Raw genomic sequence first — 20,403 nt, 5'->3', positions numbered from 1 at the left:
TATAATAATTGTAAGATAATATATTACTTTTAAAAAATATATATATTTTTGTTATTGAACACATCAAGCTGAAATATTTCGCACTATTTTTAACCTAATAACAAATTAGATATATAAATACTATATTATAAATTCTATATTATTTTGCATCCACATATAATTTACATAAATGTTATAAAAACTATTGAAATTTTATAAATTTTTTAAAGTTATATTATAAATACAAAAGTTTTTTAAACAATGTGAAATAATACGATACTATTTGAGAGAATGAAGCTAAACACAAGTACCAAATGCAGCTTGTGAACTCTTTAATTTGAGACATGCACAACTTCAAAATGTAGTTAAGAGGACATTTGTTGTTTTAGAAAAAGATTTCCCACGTTAACACCACTACTTTAGTATAGTTTAAAAGAGATTGGATCGTGTTAACATGTCGCATACTTCATACCTTCATTTGTAGGTGAAATTAAGATGATTCATAATTTGAAAAGTACATGGAGAAGAAGATCTTGATGATATTAATGATACAAATTCATATTCGGGTTTAGATGATGAAAAAATTGGCCTATAACCCAACAAATATAGAATGCTAGAGTAAGTAAATAAAATTGCATACGATATTTATTTGTCATATTGTTGATTACTCTCTCGCACTAATATATTATATATGATGATTTGGACTAACATATCACATACAATGCCTTTTGTTACTTGTTTAATTTTTTCTCATTTTTTATAATAGTTAATATTTTCAAAAAATAATAATTTATATAATTGTGTAATTATAATTTTAATATCAAACAAATAAACAAAACAATTAAAATGTTTGATACAAATACAAATTCAAAAATTACGAAAAGAAGAGTATGAAGTTTTGTGTAATTGAAAATGTTAAAAAAGGGTTAATGGTTATAATTATTTTAAAAATTAATTAATGCGGCAGTTTAATTCTTAAATAAGATTTATATAATTAGAAATGAACTTAAAAACACATTATTATTATTATTATTAATATCCCATAATTAAAAAGATAAAAAAATAATATCCATAATTAAACACAAATTTAAGACGCCGTTACCCGTTGGTAGGATCTTTTAATTATGACGCAAGCCCCAAATTGTACGGTCACCAAACAGCCTTCTGTAGATTTTTTCTCACACTCTCTCGTTTCTTAGATTTTTAGCTCAACGCCAACACCAAAAGCGAAAGAAAAATCAAAGAAAATAAAAGACCAGAAAAGACCAAAAAGAAGAGGTTTTAATCTGATTTTTTTCTTCTTCTTTAAATCCATAAAGCAAACAACACTATAAAAAATCGAGGTACCCCCATTTTCTCAGCTTCCTACCCCATCTTGCTAAAAGAAATTTCAACAAGGTTTCTGCTCTTTCTCATCTGTTTATTGTGGGATTTGTTTTGATTTTTTTCTTTTTCTTTTTGCTTGATTATTTTCTTACTTTTTCTCCAGAAATTTTTTTGTTGATTGTCATTTTTTGACTTTTGATTGCATTCTCATTGATAAGGTCTGATCTACAAGGAGGAGGAGATAAGAAGGTTTTTATTTTGGAGGATTTTGGGTTTTTCTTTTGTGGTTGAATTAGGTGTTTGTTAGTTTTTTTTTTTGTTTTTTTTTCTTAGCGTTGGGAAAATATGACAACTTCATGGGCAGATTCTGTAGCAAACTCTGCATCTGAAACTGTAGTTTCAGACAACAATTCCTTACGTCGTCCAACTCGGTCCACTTATGTCCCGCCCCACCTTCGTAACCGTCCATCTTCCGACACACATAACCTTTCAGGACCGGTTACTGAGAGGACAAGTTTTAATGGTACCACCGGCGTGTCCCAATGGTCCCGGCCAAGCATTGGGGGCGGTGGCGGCGGGACTAAGCCCGAAATAGGGCGTCAGGGTCAGGTATATGGCTCTTCTGGACGTGGTGGTGGTGGTTGGAACAATAGAAGTGGTGGTTGGAATAGGAGAGAAAGGGAAGTAAATCCATTTGATGATAATGATGAAGCTGATGTTAAGGACCAAGCATGTGGTGAACAAGAGAATTCGGGGATCAATTTCGATGCTTACGAGGACATTCCGGTGGAAATTAGTGGTGAAAATGTGCCACCGCCTGTAAATACATTTGTTGATATAGATTTAGGGGAGCTTTTGAATCAAAACATTAGGAGATGCAAGTATGTGAAACCGACTCCAGTTCAACGACACGCTATCCCTATAGTATTAGGAGGTAGAGATTTAATGGCTTGTGCTCAAACAGGGTCTGGGAAGACAGCTGCTTTCTGCTTTCCAATTATTAGTGGAATTATGCGGGAACAGTATGTACAGAGACCGCGTGTAGCACGAACTGTTTACCCTCTTGCTCTCATTTTATCTCCCACAAGGGAGCTCTCTTGTCAAGTAAGATTCTTATTCTTTAGAACATTTGATGTTTTAGAATGGTGCTATGTGTTCTTTATTCTGATAATATTAAATTTCAGATACACGACGAGGCTAAAAAATTCTCATATCAAACTGGTGTCAAGGTTGTAGTTGCCTACGGAGGGGCACCAATTACCCAACAGGTTATTATCGCATCGAATTAAGTTTTGAATATCAATTTCCTTTTATGTTATATTTGGTTTCAGGATTCTTTACAAAATTTATCTTTCATTTATTATCAATGCAACAAACAGAAAGGAAAGTCTATGTATTCATAGGAGAAACAATGGTGCAGAGAGATGACTGATTTTGACTCGATATTTCTGTCTAATTTCAAACAGTATTATCCTCATTGAGTGAGAGTGTGAAAGGGGGGGGGGTCTGTTGTGTTTCATAAGCTATTAGATATATTCTCCATGGAATATATGGTTAGGTTGAATTGTGCTAATATGTATACTAGCTTGTTTAGATTAACTATTAAGGAAACTCATTTTATGCTCCGTATCAAATTCTGTTGCCTGGCATTTCTCTTTTTGTTCTTATGTGACCCTTTTTTTCTCTTTCTAAATCTGTAATTATTATATGGTTTATCAGTCTCCTTGCAAAACCCTACTTCTGAATAATAATGCTTTGTTCTATACTTAGTTGCGAGAGCTGGAGAGAGGAGTTGATATTCTAGTGGCAACTCCAGGGCGATTGGTTGATTTGCTAGAGAGGGCTAGAGTATCATTGCAGATGATAAGATACTTAGCGCTCGATGAGGCAGATCGTATGCTTGATATGGGTTTCGAGCCACAAATCAGGAAGATAGTGGAACAAATGGACATGCCTAATCGGGGTGTGCGACAGACAATGTTGTTTAGTGCCACCTTTCCAAGAGAGATACAGGTTGGTTATAACTATTAAATATAGTTTCTCTGTATTATAGCTGGTTTTCTTGACGTACTTTTGTCAAGTTTTGCATTGGAATTGAACTTAGTGCTGGTTTTAATTATTTTTGTTATCTCTATATATGTTTGAATTCTTTTGTTAATCGGTGATTGTGCAGAGACTTGCATCTGATTTTCTTGCAAATTACATATTTTTGGCTGTTGGGAGGGTTGGTTCTAGCACGGATTTGATTGTTCAAAGGGTTGAATTTGTTCAAGAGTCTGATAAAAGAAGTCATCTCATGGATCTTCTGCATGCACAAAGGGAAAATGGAGCTCATGGAAAGGTAATGTGAGACCATCAGAAATGGGCTTGCTTATTGAAGTTCCTTTAATGATATACATTGGATTGGAGTTAATTACTGTATATATATGTTGTGATAAATATTTACCATTCAGGGTGCTAATTCTGGTATCTAGTCTCACTGAATCTATAGGTCTGAGATAATTGGTAGTTGTTGATCCGTGTATGTCTTTTACTTCTCAGCAAGCTTTGACATTAGTTTTTGTGGAGACAAAAAAAGGAGCTGACTCATTGGAACATTGGTTGTGCATGAATGGATTCCCAGCAACCACTATCCACGGTGATAGGACTCAACAGGTAATTGTTAGGAACTATGTTGCTCGATATGATAATTTATCTTAATGCTCTTTTGCCTATATTATATGCTAGTTTCTTTTATTCTATTGAGCATTACTGTCTTCAAGGTGACTTCTTGTGTCTGATTAAGTCTGGTTTTGGAAGTTGCACTACGTCCTAGTAGAGCGGGGTTTTTAGTTGAAAGCTGGTCTGAGATGTGTTGCAATGTACGTGCTGAATGCCTGTATAAATGCATGGTTTGTTTTTATGCAGGAAAGGGAACTAGCATTGAGATCTTTCAAGAGCGGAAAGACCCCAATTTTAGTGGCAACAGATGTGGCTGCTCGTGGTCTTGATATACCCCATGTAGCTCACGTGGTCAACTTTGATCTCCCTAATGACATTGATGATTACGTCCATCGGATTGGAAGGACAGGGCGTGCCGGTAAAACAGGATTGGCAACAGCTTTCTTTAACGAAGGCAATTTGTCAATGGCAAGGCCGCTAGCTGAGCTAATGCAAGAAGCAAATCAAGAGGTACCTGCATGGCTCACCCGATATGCATCCCGGGCTCCTTATGGTGGTAATAAAAACCGACGATATGGAGGAGGAGGAGGGCGTTTTGGTGGGCGTGATTTCAGAAGGGAGGGTTCAGTCGGTAGGAACCTAGATCACTACGGCGGAGGTAATAGTGGCACTGCATACGGAGTTCCTGGGAATTATGGTGGAGGAGGATATGCTCCGGGAATGACAAGTGCTTGGGATTAGATCCCACTTTATACTGGATTATATATTTTGTATTTCGCTGAGTATATATATTTGTCGTCAGATTTTCAAGGATCATACTCTGCTTTTCAGTATTTAGCATTTGCATCAATCTGGGTTCTAACATAGGGGGTTGTGTAGAGGGCTGTAGGCTGGTGACATAGGAAACTGACCATTTAGCCTGTCCACTGAACACTGATATATCGAAAATTAACCACTTAGGCTTGGGTCCTTTTGGCACCATATATATCCTAGCCAGAACATTTATATCTTCTTTAACATGAATATAATAATAAAACAAGCATTTTACAAAACACAAATAGTTCTTTTGGATTTTGGGTGCAAACTGTGTGTTCAAAATTATTGAAGATCTTATAACAAATTATGTAATCATATGAGTTGATACTTCTGCTCAGAATTTCATACAAAGTTCCACATTTGCTGCATTAAATGATGACTTGAAGTTAGCCCAGTTAAACAATTTTATTATTATTTTGTGATTGAAGGCAAACTAAAGATTATTTCAATTCCAAGGTAAAAAAAAAAAAGAAAAAACCAAATTATGGACTTCCGTGGTCTAATTAAGTGAATCTTTGTGCGCTGTACAATTAGAGCTAGTAGTTACACACGATAGAGGCATACAATTACACATACTACATCCAAAATAAAAGTAGAAGTTCAAACTCAAGTGAGTCCTTGACTGCCCGACTGTTCATGGAAGTTCCTAATTAAGTAATTTTAAAATTTAAGATTTCAAAATTTAAAATTCTTTATTCAAAAAATTAAATCTTTCATAAAATGTTATACTTGGAAGTCTTCTGTTGTTACAAAAACAAGTTTGAAGTTGGAGGGTAAAGCAATCATGAAAGTCGAGTAAAAATTAGCCAAGTTTCTTTTTTTTTTTTGGAAAGCACTTAGGATAAGTTAGAGTTGTTTTAATTTGTCTGACTTTTCATTTTGCTAAAACTAACTTAAATGTCTAATATCATATTTTGGGCGAGGTATCAAAATTATTTTTGGAAAAATATTCTTAAATAAGCTGTTTTTTTAGAAAAAGAAAAGTATTTTTCCAAATTAAAATGGGCCCCAAAACATTTTTTTAGAAGCTAAAAATTTCTCCCCAAAATGTATTTTTTCCAAAAATATTTTTGACCAACATTCCTAAACTAGGCCTTAATATGTCGTAATGAGTGGGTATAAATTGGTAATATTTGAGTATAAATAAAGAAATGATTCTCATACTTTTTTCGTTATAAGTCTTATGGCCACTTTTAAAGGATCTTTCAGAGGCATTGCTAAATTAATAATCGTGCATTTACACAATTCAACATGCCACTCTTAATAAAACGTATGACGCTTAAATCTTAAATTCAAACTTGTATAATTAATTTATTATTATTTTTCAAAAATTATAGCTTTCTTGTACCCCAAGATTAGAGTACCAACTTAAGTTGCACTTGGTCAAATCTTATGCCTTTTAAGTAGGTATGATCGGCCAATAGACTATACCATCTTGCTTTTATTCAACAATAATAAAATTGTTCTTCAAAATTGGAGTGAAATCTTTCGATTCTCAATTTCTCAAGAAATAATTCTCGATAAAATTTATCGGTCAAATAAATTTTTTTGTTGATTTTTTTTCAAAGGGATTCAATTGGACACTTTTTACGCATAATCTTCAATCATCCATCTTCACGACCAATATTTATATACCAAAATTAAATAAATCAACTAAGACATCAAAACCTTTACATTTACTAATTGAGAATATGCCTCAAAACTTTCAAAAATCTATTTTTCCAACATAAACTAAAGCATATATAAAACTTACCAAAGCTTCTAAACTACCATCACTCACATAATAATATTTATATTTTATAATTTGTAATTATTACATATACTATAATTAGTTTTAAATTGTAATTACAATGTATATTATAATTAATTTTATATGTGAATTAATAATTTTAAATTAAATTATAATTATGTTTAAGTGTCAAGTTAGTAATTTGATAGAAAATAAAAGGGATAATTAGGCAATATGTCAGTTTTGAAACAAAATTAGGGTTATAGATCGGTTTTTTTCCCTGAAACTTAGAGAAACAGGTCATTTAGAGGCATTTTCGTCCCAACGGTAATCATCCAACAATCCAACATTCTCAATGGCTAATTTTTTTAACAGTCAAAAAACTTTTTTTTTCAACGGTCAGAAACGACTAATTTATTTTTTCTCCCAAAGAATATTTTATTTTCTATATATACCCTACTTGTTTTCTTTTTTCTTCATTCAATCCTCTTCTCTCAATTCTATCAATCCATCTATTCTTTTCATTATATTTTGTAATTTCTTTGATTTTAATTGAATTTCATAAAATTAAAAATGTTGATGCCTCTTATTCGTTTGGATCACAAACACATTTCCAACGTCCAATTATAATTGGTAAGAAAATATCATTACATTTTTATGTTAATTAATATAATTATTAAGTTGTTAATATTTTTAATATTTAAAATTTTATGCTTATATAATCATACCGAAGATTGAATTATTGAGACGTATATACACAATTTAAGTGCGAGGGCACCGCATGTCATTGAACAACACTTGCAAAAGGTGGGATTCTTGCACGTGTCTCATATATTAGCACTTTGTTGGACAGATAGAGACCCGAGACACACACATTCTATTTTCCATGCGGTGAGCGTACAATTACACTCGAGGATGTAGCATTACAATTTGTTTTACCGGTTGGTGGGCCGATCGTTAGGGGGGTAGTGCGTGTTGGCGATTGAAGCGCAATTTGCTATCAACTATTAGGCAATGTGTCGTACAAGTTTAGTGGTAGTCGAATAGAAATGAAATGATTAAAAGACAATTTATCATATCTCGACAACTCCTCTAGTGCGGTTGAAAGACAATAATTCACATGGGCATTCATATTAAGGTTAATCAAAGGTCTTCTAATGCTAGATAAATCTCAAAATCTAATACTTTTAAGGTGGCTCCTACAACTAGTTGACTTAAATGAAGTCGGGTGACTCAATTGGGAGTTAACTGTGTTGGCGATATTGTATTGAGAGATGAGTCGAGCAACGAAAACACAAAAAAATTAAAATCAGTGGTTGCATACTCCTTCAGTCATGAGCATGGTACCGCCTATCATTTCTACGTCCTCGAGTAAACTTCCCTTATCAATTCCCACTCGTAATAAGGTAAGATTAATTTAATAATATAATTATCATATTTTTCCATTATTATATTTGTGAAATAACATATTATTTGAATAGGTGGAATAATGACGTGAGTCATGTGGGGTACCGAATGAGCTCAAAGATATTCGACTACTGTTATATCAACGATCAGAAGTTGATGTTAGTTTTTGAATTTTTCAATTATATAACATTTTCGTAAGGATTTGAAATTTAATATTAGGTACGTAATAAAATTTATAATATTGTATTGTAGTTTGAATGGATGTAATACTTTGAATCGAAAATTCAAGAATGCATCCCAACCGATTTTTTTTGCGAATTGCAATATCTGGCACGTCAAAATGTTATTGATGGTGTTTGCAACGGTTGAGATGCACGAATTTGATTGAGTGATGTACTAGTTCGAGTTTCTCGTCACCTTAAGAGCTCGATGAACTTCACAAGATCGACTTGTAGGAGAGAACCGATGAAGATTGACCTAAATTTCATGCCAAATATATCTACATCTGGGAACATAGGTACAATTTCATACCTCTGCATGAACCAATTGTCCTATCGGATTTGAGAACCTCTTCTGATTACATAACATGGTTTAAACTTCATGGTAAGCTATATCTATTGTCGGAGGAGGAAAGGAGTAAACAAATTCATCGTAAAATGCCAACATGACCTCACATGAGGCCACGATTGGGAGTACATGTGTCGAGTTCACCATTATCACCTCCAACCCCAAATACTACACTAATGAGTGCACCGCCTCTCAGTCAGTATGGTTCATATTTTTCTGGTGCTTTTATTAACTTTATATTTTTTACACTAGCACAAAATTATGCACCATCGTACCATGCATCAACACATTCTCCAAGAATATTTTTTGCACCACATTTATCAATGTATCCGTCATCGCCTACAATTCCAACATTCTATCTACAATAGGGTTATTCGACACCATATACTTCTCCATCGATAGTGTCATAAACACCCCCAACATCACTGTTCTTCAGAGGTGGGTCATCTTCGCAACCATCTATTAATACCATCAATAATATACGATGGGAACCTAGGATGCAAAAGCATTCTAGCACGAAAGAACAAAATGAATAAGAAGACAATGTTGGAGATGAAGATTAAAATCAAGACGGAGGTGGAGATGAAGATGGAGGTGATGAAGATGATGAGTTGAAACCCCAACCACGATGAAATTCTCCTCGTAATCAACACCCATCGGGTTGTGGCACACATTTGGGCTGACGATGGAGATGGTTTTTGAAATTTAAATTTTTCTCATGTAAATCATCATTAAGTTTGTAATAAAATTTTCCATAGATAATATACTTATTCGCATTTTATCAAAAAAGTGTTTGTTTATTTTTTACATCAATAATATACTTATTTATAATTTACGAAAAATGAAAAAAAGTTATTTTTATTGTATTTTTATATCAATAATATACTTATTTACAATTTACGAAAAAAATGTAAAAATTACTTGTATTGTATTGTATTTTTACATCAATAATATACATATTTACAATTTACGAAAAAAATGAATAAAGTTTTTAATTCGACCATCCCTTCAATGTTCCCTCCAAATATGGACATGTTGTCCTACTATGCTCAAGGTTCCTACAATAATTGCATAACCTCGGTTGGTCTATCTTCTCTCGAATATCCATATGGTTACATATCTGACTAGAATTCGATTGATCTTTTGTCTTGCGATGCAATGTAATATCTAATAGCAACTCGAATGGAACGCTTGAAACAGGTGACCACATTCTTTCATTTGGGACTGGTGGGAATTCAGATTTCTATACTTTATATATGCATTTTAGTTTTTACACTTCATCAACATAGCTCATGCAATCCAGATCTGCCGAGGCACATGCAACAATTACGTGTACGCATGGAATACAAAGTGCTTGAAATATCCCACAGTCGTAGATCCTTTGTTTTAGGTATACACTGTACGATCCCTCGATAATACGTTCATCGGGTCTACGAAACTGCGCAACCCAAAATATTTGATTTGGACACTAGTGACACACTGCAGACATAGAGTTCACTCTTTCTGCATTTTCTGTAATATTTTTCATCACTTCCTCTCACCAAATGTAGTCGCCCTTTATCTATCCAACATATTTTTCTACTTACTTTGGAAACAAGGTTGATAAGTACCAATATGTTTTTTTGACGACTGAGGTTACCAACAAATGACGCATCCCGTCAATACGACATTTATGCATTCCACTAGGTTTGTTGTCATGTGTTCATATTATGGACATCCATCATATGATTGAGTCCACTGTTGTAACAACTCATTTTTTAATAGTGCCGAGGACTGTGGTTTCAGAACCCTATTTTTCGATGATGGGGTTCATAAATATTATTATTTAATATTTATGAGTCTATTATGGTGTTATATTAAATTTTGATCTAGTAATTTTATTGAACGGATAGTTAATTGAGATACAAGTGTAACAACCTTAAAGTCAGTGGTGTTAAAAAATAAGGTATCGGGACCTCATTTCCATAAACCGAGCTCGTAAATACTTTTATTAAATATTTATGGAGTTATTATATAGGTGAATTGAATTTTGGATGGGTAATTTTGTTGAATTAGTGACTAATTAAGGTACAATGACTAAATCATAAAAATGGTAAAAGTTAATTGGTATAGAATTTTTATTTGTTAAAGGGATTATTTAGTAATTAAACTAAGGTTTAAGTGGCAATTAGGCTATAGTATAATATAGTGGACTGTTAGAACACATTTTTGGCATTAATTTACTAGAATTTATAATTAAAATGTTAAAATGTAAAACAAAATAAAAGAAACAAAGTGGAAGGAACGATAAGGTACTTTTTTTCTTCTTCACCACTGGTTCTCCATAGCTAAAGAACCGATAATTTTGGCCAACTTTAATCCCTTGCATGGTATGTTCATTTTAGTCAATTTCTTGTGATTTTTATGTTTTAGTAATCGTTGTAGCTCGACTTAGCTAACTCGTATGTCAGTTTTCTAAACTGTTATAGTTTCTAAAAATTTCCAATGTTGAATTCTTGAGGTTCTCGATGTTAAATGGTTAGATTGGAAGCTTAGAAATGAAAAAAAGAGACTATTTTGTAAAGTGAAGATTATTAGTTTTTAATATAGGGACTAAAGTGTAAATATATAAAAATTGATGATAAATTATATAACTATAGATAATAGAGGGTTGTAGAAGGATGGAATTGAGATTGGTTTCAAAATCGAGGCTCAAATTTGAAATTTATGACTATTTTGGTTTTAAGGACTAAATTGAATAAAATGCAAAAATTAGGGGAATATGAAAAATGAATCTGAATTGATATATGTTTATAATAGGCTATTATAAGATGTTTGGAATTATAAATTGAAAGAAATTATTATAGATTGGGAACTGAAATAATCGGAGGGTAATTGCGAAAAAAATTATAGATTAGTCCCTGACACCTTGTTTGTTGTTGTTTTTGCCAGGTAAGTTCACATGGAACTTACTACGTTGTTTATGTTATGATTGGTCTATATTGTAATGTCTTTTAGTAGAGTTAAATATAATTTCATGATTTTGGCATCTATGGACTAAACCGTAAAGTATGGGAAATATTATTATGAATGAATACGATGTATTGAATGAATATGGAGTGTTGATATACTTGAATGATATGTGTTTTGACTACATTTCAGTTAAATGAATTAATTATACATGGTAAAAGTGCTTGAGTGAACGTATTAAAGGATAGGATACAATTGGCATGCCAATAGGGTTATTTATGCACTGTACGAAATATATGTGATGGTACAGAGATATTACTGATTATACCGGAATCCAAATTTTTTTGCGGATTATTGAGTTATACTAGTGTGGTGGAGGGATGTATTGTTACTGATTTTATGATGCCTACGACCTTTGCACTTCGGTGTTCTGATGTGGTGTAGTTACTACTCTGACGAGCAACTTGGTATGGTGTAGTTACCCATGTATTCGAATCTATTTATTATAGTTCATTGGGCTACTAGATTAATGGAAAAGAGAAATGACAGTGAAATGATATAAATCTCATGCTCAAATGGTTATATAATGAATAAAGGATACAAATGGTATTGTATTATTGAGTTTATGTGTATTGTAATATATTGAATAGTATATTACATTTATAAGGCTATATTACTCATTATATGTTGAACTCACCTTATTAGTGTAAAATGCTATGTAGGACTAAATTGTATCAAGTTATTAGATTGATATGTTTACAAAATGAGCAAAGTTGAATAACATGATATAAAATGGCATGGTTGTACTTGTGTATGAATTGAATACTATAATCTTGTTGTATTAATGGACTAACCTATTGGAGATTTTGTGAAGTTGTATACGTATGCATAAAGATGCTAAACGAATTCCATGTTTTGTACAATTGTATTTCAATTACTTAAACTAGTTGAAATGTCAAGATATGTTAAGTTATTTTCATATGGACTTACTAAGCATTCGATATGCTTACCCCTTTACTTTTATTTTCTTTGTAGATTCAGTTTGCAGAACTCGTCAGTTGGATCAACTCAAATATTACACTATCCAACCTTTGATTCGGTAGTCTTTGAACGTTTCACCTCTGATTATGTGACATGTATATAGGGTTAATATATGTATTTATTTTGGATGTGGTTTTGATTTAAACCTTGATGAATGCTTTACTTTAGGTTGGTAATGGTTATATGCATATATGAATAGAATAGTGGTTTGTTAAAAGCTCCATGCATCATTTTAATGGCATATTTTGGTAGTGATTTAATATGACAATGATAATAGTATGGAATGAATGTACAATTGTGATTAGTTGAGAGAGTTCATCTTGGAAATGGTATGTTTAAAGTTCATATTGATGTACAGAAGTTGGTTGATTTAATGGTAGAATGAAGGTGTTTTGGTTTAATGTTGAAGTATTGGTAAGAAATTTAATAGTAGGGTTTGATGCATATTGGGATGAAAATATGACGATTTGTATTGGTATATGAATGTCAGTTGAATTGCAATTAAGCAATTGGAGTTGCTAAGTTTTGGTCAAAGTTGTGGACATGTTACATTTAGTGTTCAGACTTGATTGAATTTGATGAGATGGTATGCAATTTAGTGAGTCTAATGCAGGTTTTTAAGTGTGCCTAAGGCACCATTTGAATGCAAATTTAGTTGAGCATGAAATGGGCATAAAATGAAAGCTTTTGACATTTTGGGATTGAAGTATCCATACCTTGGCAAAAGTATCGATACTTAAAATTTCCAATCAGGTTTTGAAACAAACAAAATACCAATTTGATATCGATATCGGACTGAAGTATCGATACCTTATATCACGGTATCGATACCTTATATCAGGGTATCGATACATATGACTTTGGTTTGGATTTTACAAAATAAACAAATTCACAAATTGATATCAGTACTTATAAAAAGTATCAGTACTTATAAGGATGTAGCGATACCTATTTCAAAGTTTTGAAATTTTATAGCGTGGCCCTATTTCATGTCGAATTAACATTCAAGTCCTCGTAAGCTAGATTTAGCCTTGAAAATTTTATTATGAAATGAATGATTTTATGAAATGGATGTATGTTTAATTGATTTATTTTCAATGTTTTCGTCAGTAGTTTCTTTAGCAACAAATGTGGCATCTCGTAGCTTGGACTCAGTGACCGGTTCGAGTAAGGAGTGTTACAAATGTTCTTTAGGTATCCCGTCGAGGTAATTCTCACTGAGAGTTTACAGTCTGAAATTTCTCCAACATTTCATAGAACCGATGTTGGACAAGCTTATACCTTGTCGAAGAAAATAAAGAGTATATTCATCAATGCAAACAATGTATATATTAAAGAATGATATAAAAAATAATATTTACTATGTACACATGTTAATAACATGTCGCTGCTTATCATCCTTACCAAATTGGCCCAAGTAATTAGACGCAATATGACGTATACAATACTTATGTTGTGCACGATCCCATAGGCTTCCACGTTTATCAATTGTAGCTTGTGTTTTGGGTGCCCTATCATAAATTATGCATATATCGGGTTGCGGCACAAAATGTTTTCTCAAGTTAGTCAAGAAGAAATCTCAATCATTAGTGACTTATTTTTCAACAATTGCAAAAGCTATTGGCAGGATTTTTCGATTATCATCCTGTGCAGCAGCCAACAACAAGTGATGTTGATATCTCCTATACATGAATGTGCCGTAAATTTGTACTAATGACTTACAGTACAAGAATGATTCAATGCATGAATGTAAAAAAAATGGAAAATTCCTTTCGCTTGGCCAATTCGATTGCCATGATACACAAGTTTCATTGTAGATCGAATACGGTACCTAGTACGTACTGATTCAGTACCTTACATCATTTCTACAAATCACTATAAAATTTATCCCATTTGTTATACTTCTTTTCAATAGCATTCTATTTTGCAACCCATACCTTATAGTACGACAGGGTGTAATCATATTGACTACGAATATTGACAACCAAAATTGACATCGGAATCCTAAGACTCACTTTCACCTTAGGTAAGATAATGTTAGAGATCATGTCATAATCCAAATTTGGATTATCCTGTAACATACCTGCAACAACACAAGTATTTCAAAATATGTAAGCCAATGTCAGAGATCAGGTCAAAATCCAATTTTGGATAATCTTATGCCGCACCTGCAACAACACAAGTATGTGTAGTGTCATATTTCTTATTGTCCAGAACTCTGTATTCTCTCTCACAGATGTCATAATTTTCTATGCATCTACTGTCACACATTACACACTTGGCCTCATACTTTTCGGTTTGAGATTTTATAACATGGAATTTTACCTCATGCTTTATGCTATACTGCTTTAATGCAACAACTAAAGCATCTTTGGAGAACTCCATTTCAACTTGTAAATCACCGAAATTTGTAAAAGAACTCGCATGGTCTGATCTTTTATGAGGAAGTTTTGGAAATTCTAATCCACTTTCAACATCAAGGTTGACATTAAGCATGTGATGTTGAGGTGCATATGTCGTAAAATCTAGATGTGTTCCTCCAGCATTGTTTGGACCTTCATCGTCAGATCCACTCCCTTCTGGTTCAGTAAGAATGACCTCTGGTTAAAAAACTAATATAATTTTCGAACCATCCGGCCCGGACTCCTCAATTGGATCATCATCGGTTCTAGATCCCTCTTCGTTCTCAACTCCCTTTCCTTTTTTGTTCCCAGCTTCCTATTCGTTATCAACCCTAGTTGCATGTCCAGGGTTGGATGTCCTTTCACTAATGTAGGTTGTAGGGAGTACATCATTCGTTCTTGTAAATCCTACGTTAAAACCAAAACTATTTGACGATTGCCACCAGTGTAACTTGATGACATACCTGCATAAGTGTTTCCAACATAAAATATCGACATTGAAAGTTGAAATTGTAACACCCCTAACCCACACCCTTCGCCGGAATAGGGTTACAGAATGTTACCGGAGTTTACAGAATAATTACACATAATTCCACTATTTACTTATGATCATATCAAAGTTGTCCACTCAAGTCATAGTCATTAAATTATCTATATCTTGAGCTACGGAACTCCGAATTAAGATTCACTAAATTTATCTAAAACTAGACTCACATATCTTCTTACCATAAAATTTTCAAAATTTATGGTTTAGCCAATAAGTACAGTTTATTCTTTAAAGTCATTCTTGTTTTGCTATCTGACATTTTTGACCCTTCTTCACTAAAAATTAATTATCTCCTCGTACGTGATTTGGATGATATTTCTATTTGTTTATATTGAAAATAGACTCATTAAGAATTTTAAACATATAAATAACCCATAATTATTTTTATAAAATTTTTAATGATTTTCCAAAGTCAGAACAGGGGATTCCGAAATCACTCTGACTCTGTCTCATAAAAATTTAAATATCTCATAATATGAATTTTTTTGCTTACACCGTTTCTTCTATGTAAAACTAAACTCAATAAGATTTAATTTCATATTTTATTCAACCTCTATTTATATTTTCACAATTTTTGGTGAATTTTTAAATTCGGACTATTGCTACTGTCCAAAACTATTTTAGTGAAAAATGTTGATAACTAAGTTTATAACACCTCCACTTCCTTTCAATTAAACCCTATACATGCCATATAAACCTTAAGAACAATAAAATTTACCGAAGCAATCTGGATAGTGTGCCTTGATGTGTTGATTTGGTCCACCAATTTCACATCAATCTACAAAGAACATTAAACACACAGGAGTAAGCTTATGTAAGCTTAGTAAGATTTTATATATAACTTTTAACTCTTCTAAATTTCTTTATTTTCATTTGCATTTCTTTACTTTCCACATTTATCCCATATGCCTAACACACAAGTCATAATCATATCATTCAACCATGGTCACAAGCTAGTGCATTTAACCAAAGCCTTTTTTTTTTCAAATTGATTGCATTATAAGTTATTTCATAAAAAAAATTGTATAATTTAAACTTTACCCTTTTTTCATGAGCACTAGCATATTTTTATTTAAATACTTACCAATTCAAAGCATTATATAAATAATAATATTACCATTCCGCCAATGGCTTGGCACTTGCCTATGTATCAAGCAACCACACTGGTTAGCATACTTGCACATATTATATATAAATTCAACTTTGATAAACTTATTTTCTCGACATGTCACACTTGAGTTTATTACAACAACCATATCATATTTCATTTGTTTCACAAATATCTCAATTCTCATGCTTGCTATATAAATAGCTTTTCACAATTTATTTCACATTTCATTATATAATTGCAATATCCATTCCATAGTCATTTCATTAGTATATAACTCATATATTTAATATATTTGCAACATATTTCACATTCTATTTTCAATTCACTATTTCATATTCTTATCCCAAAGTAGACTTTATAGAACACACCGGATATACGAAACAAATACAGAGGTACATTATTATGCAGTAATGAACAGAACTAAAGTGCTATACAGAAAGCACATATGTGCAAATCGGAGAGCACTAACGTGCTAATAATTAGAGAGCACTAATGTGCTAATAATCAGAAAGCACTGATGTGCTAATAATCAGAGAGCATGCTAAGGTTCCTTAATGGTATGCCACTAATATTCTAGTAGTTCTAATCTCGTCTACTTGGGCAAATTATATTATGCACATATATCACTTTTACACTTTTAGCATAATGCTTCTATATACTTTACAATTTAATCCTTGCACCGATAATTCGTATACTTATATCTTCACTATCTTTAATACATGTAATATATTTCTAAATTCATTATTCATCCATAATTCACTAATAATCCTTATCATGTATTTCACATATCACTTTTATATATTTTATAATTTAGTCCTTAGCACAAAATTTCATGTATCAATATATTTTACTTTTAATAACACATATAACATAATTCAATACTAACACATATTTCTCATTCAATTCAATTTTCTAAATTCAATTCAATAAAATTACTTATCTTAATATTTACTTAATTAAGCTCAATATCAAATAATAATCAATTTCAATTTCTTGGGTCCATTTATCGCTTACTTTTCTTAATCAATTTAGGGAACGGTTACGGAATTGAGTACTTCGTTTTCACAATGCCATAGTATAACTATGGTCTTGCACATAATCACTTATCACACACCAAAGCCATAGCCCAGCCATAGTCTTACACTGAAGCACATATCACACCGATGCCATAGCCCAGCTATGCTCTTGCACGGAAATCACATATCACATATTGCCATGGTCCAACCATGGTCTTTTCCGTCAATGCGTATGAGCCACTAAACGAAAGAACTCAATCCAATGTTCCACTAAATTAGAACATTTATTCAAACATTCATATTTTCACAATTATCTCAGTTTAATAACATTCATATACAATAACATACCATAGAATTCATGAAATTTTCATAACAATTCATCAAATTTAGCCATATGAACTTACCTGGGCCAATTAGTAGAATTTGTAAAAATTCAAAGACTAGTTTGATATTTTCTCTTTTTCGCGTTTATCTTCGGATTCTTGATATGATGAAAAATATGAAATACCAGCTTGAAAACTTTCTCCTATGGCATTTTGGCTGAAGAAAAATGGTGAAATCTCTAGATTTTTCAATTTTGTCTTTGTTTTATATGTTTAATTTGCAAAATTTCCAATTTTTCCCTTATTTCTCCTTATTTTCTTGTTGATTTTTTTGCCCAAACCGTCCATCCCATATAATTTGGGCCTAATTGTCTTTTAAATCCCTCCTTATTAGTCACTTAAGCTATTTAATCACAATTTAACAAATTTTACACTAATTTCAATTTAGTCCTTTTTAATTAATTGACTATCCCAACGTTAAAATTTTCTAACGAAACTTTAATACTAACTCAATGACACTCCATAAATATTTATAAAAAAATTTATGGCTCGACTTATGAATTCGAGGTCTTGATACCTCATTCTAGACCCAATTTACCTATTAAATTCTTTTTAAATCACAAAATTAATTAATTCAAAAATTCTTCTAAATTCACACTTGACCCATAATTATAATTTATTAAATTTTCAAGCTTACTTGTTGGATTTAGTGATCCCAAATCACTGTTTCTGACACTACTGAAAATTGAGCTATTACAGAAATCAAAAGCACTCACAATTGTGTTGGGATCTCCAAGCTCAAGTTACCAACTAACCCTAACTGTATGCCAAAGCTGAAACCGAGGAATGCCTTCCCATTAATGATTCTGACATTTCTTGATAGGAGCTTTGTAACAACGCTATGAAATCATCGCACAATCGTGTTGTTGGACTTTTTGCTTCTGGTTCCTGCATGACCCAAATTTGCCTCGCTCACTAGTACCTGAGCAATTTTTCCTGTTGGTTTACAAAACTTCCCTCTCATATCATCGAACTGTCACCCATTAATACAACACCAACATTATTTGATTTCAAATTTAGGACAATGCCTATAATACCCTCTTCAAATTATATTGATTCACCTACCATTACTTCATCGAGACCATGAATACGAGCAATGTATTGCTCGTCTCCCACATGAAGTACGATACTAGTATTTACAACTGTTGTCAAACCTAGGGGTGTGCATTATTTGGTTAAAACTGAATTTTTTCGGTTAACCGACCGAGTTCGGTTAATCGGTTGATTAACCAAAAAATTGATTGAAATCGATTAAGTTTTTTTGGTTTGTTCGGTTAACGGTTAAATCGGTTCGACACGGGTCGGTTAACCGAAAAATTTGGGTAAACCGAATTTACACCCTAGGCCTACTCCTCCCAATTTAAACCCAGCCCAATTTAAATCTAGCCCAATTTTCACAACACCCCTGGCCCTAGAACCGTAGAACATGGGTTGTTGTCCATTAGTACCATTCCATTTGGTCCACTTCCATTTTCTCAGCAGCAGATTTTAGTCTTTCACAAATCACAACACCCCTCCAGCTCCAGCCCTCCTCCAGTCCTCCCTAATTTCACAATTTCACTTTCACTTTCAGCCTTTCACTCTCACTCTCACTCTGTCACTCACACTGTCCCGAGCCCGACTCACACACACAGTCTCACCCGTAGCCAGCCGGTAGCCCTAAATCTCAGTCTTAACAGTTAACACCCAACACCCAACACCCCCGATATCTACATTCTCAATCTTAGTCGACACTCGACAGAAGAATCGGGAGTCGCTGCTCGCTGGAGTCGCCGAGTATCAGGTTTGCTTTCTTCTAACTTCTTACCTCTTCACTTCATGTTAACCAATGCTATCCATGATTGATGCCTTCTTTTGTAAATATGAACACTTAGGGAGTTAGGGTATATATATTATATTATGAACACTTAGGGAGTTAGGGTAAACTGAAGTGAAATTTGACCCTTTCTTGCAAATAACCAAATGTTGCTTTCCATTAAACCTCCACGAACCTCATACCTTGTATATCTTTTTTTGGTTTTAAATTTTTCGGTGAATCGAATCTTTAAAGAAATAATTAGGTTCCTTCAGCATTATTTTTTCCAACCCAATAAATATAGCTAATTGTTTTAATTACTTAGCTTAGAAAGCCCTTCCTTTTCAAGGACATTGTGAAAGCCACTAAATTTAATTTTCTTTGATCATTAATGAGTTCTTTTTTTTTTAATAGTCATGAATCATGATCCTAAAATAAATAAATATTAAAATTTAAATTATTGAATATATTGTAATTAATGTATATTGTAATTAATGTAAGAAAAAAAATGATCAGTTGGCTGTTGTTGGCTTGTTTAAACTTTAATGCACATTGATTACTGGCTGTTGTTTTGAGAAGCTAGCTAATCTTAGTCACGGTTGTTTTGATGTTGCTAATAATGTTCTAATTATATGTTGCAACATACAAGTTTTTCAATATTTTGTCATATAGCA

At 32.6% G+C, this 20,403-nt stretch overlaps 1 protein-coding gene across 2 annotated transcripts; it reads left to right on the top strand.

Moving 5' to 3' along the window:
• Positions 1-1,124: 1,124 nt before the first annotated feature.
• LOC105786260 (DEAD-box ATP-dependent RNA helicase 37) lies at positions 1,125-4,782 on the top strand. Of its 2 annotated transcripts, XM_012612620.2 has the most exons (7): positions 1,125-1,377; positions 1,524-2,409; positions 2,490-2,573; positions 3,076-3,318; positions 3,479-3,646; positions 3,847-3,960; positions 4,213-4,782. In XM_012612620.2, the coding sequence occupies exons 2-7, from the start codon at positions 1,651-1,653 to the stop codon at positions 4,705-4,707; spliced, it is 1,863 nt and encodes a 620-aa protein (XP_012468074.1). In that variant the 5' UTR covers positions 1,125-1,377; positions 1,524-1,650; the 3' UTR covers positions 4,708-4,782. The 2 variants fall into 2 exon arrangements, with proteins under 2 accessions (XP_012468074.1, XP_052491036.1); XM_052635076.1 differs by having other exon boundaries at positions 1,125-2,409.
• The last annotated feature ends 15,621 nt before the right edge of the window (positions 4,783-20,403 follow it).

The sequence above is a fragment of the Gossypium raimondii genome, chromosome 1, assembly GCF_025698545.1.
Source record: "Gossypium raimondii isolate GPD5lz chromosome 1, ASM2569854v1, whole genome shotgun sequence".
In the NCBI taxonomy this organism is placed as follows: Eukaryota; Viridiplantae; Streptophyta; class Magnoliopsida; order Malvales; family Malvaceae; genus Gossypium; species Gossypium raimondii.
This window is presented reverse-complemented; position numbering and strand designations above follow the sequence as displayed.

Bases quoted from the DNA above. Each gene is read 5' to 3' on its own strand.
- LOC105786260 (XM_012612620.2), top strand. From the start codon at position 1,651: ATGACAACTTCATGGGCAGATTCTGTAGCAAACTCTGCATCTGAAACT. The intron at 2,410-2,489 runs GTAAGATTCTTA...ATTAAATTTCAG, and splicing joins CAAGGGAGCTCTCTTGTCAA to ATACACGACGAGGCTAAAAA. The intron at 3,319-3,478 runs GTTGGTTATAAC...GTGATTGTGCAG, and splicing joins CCTTTCCAAGAGAGATACAG to AGACTTGCATCTGATTTTCT.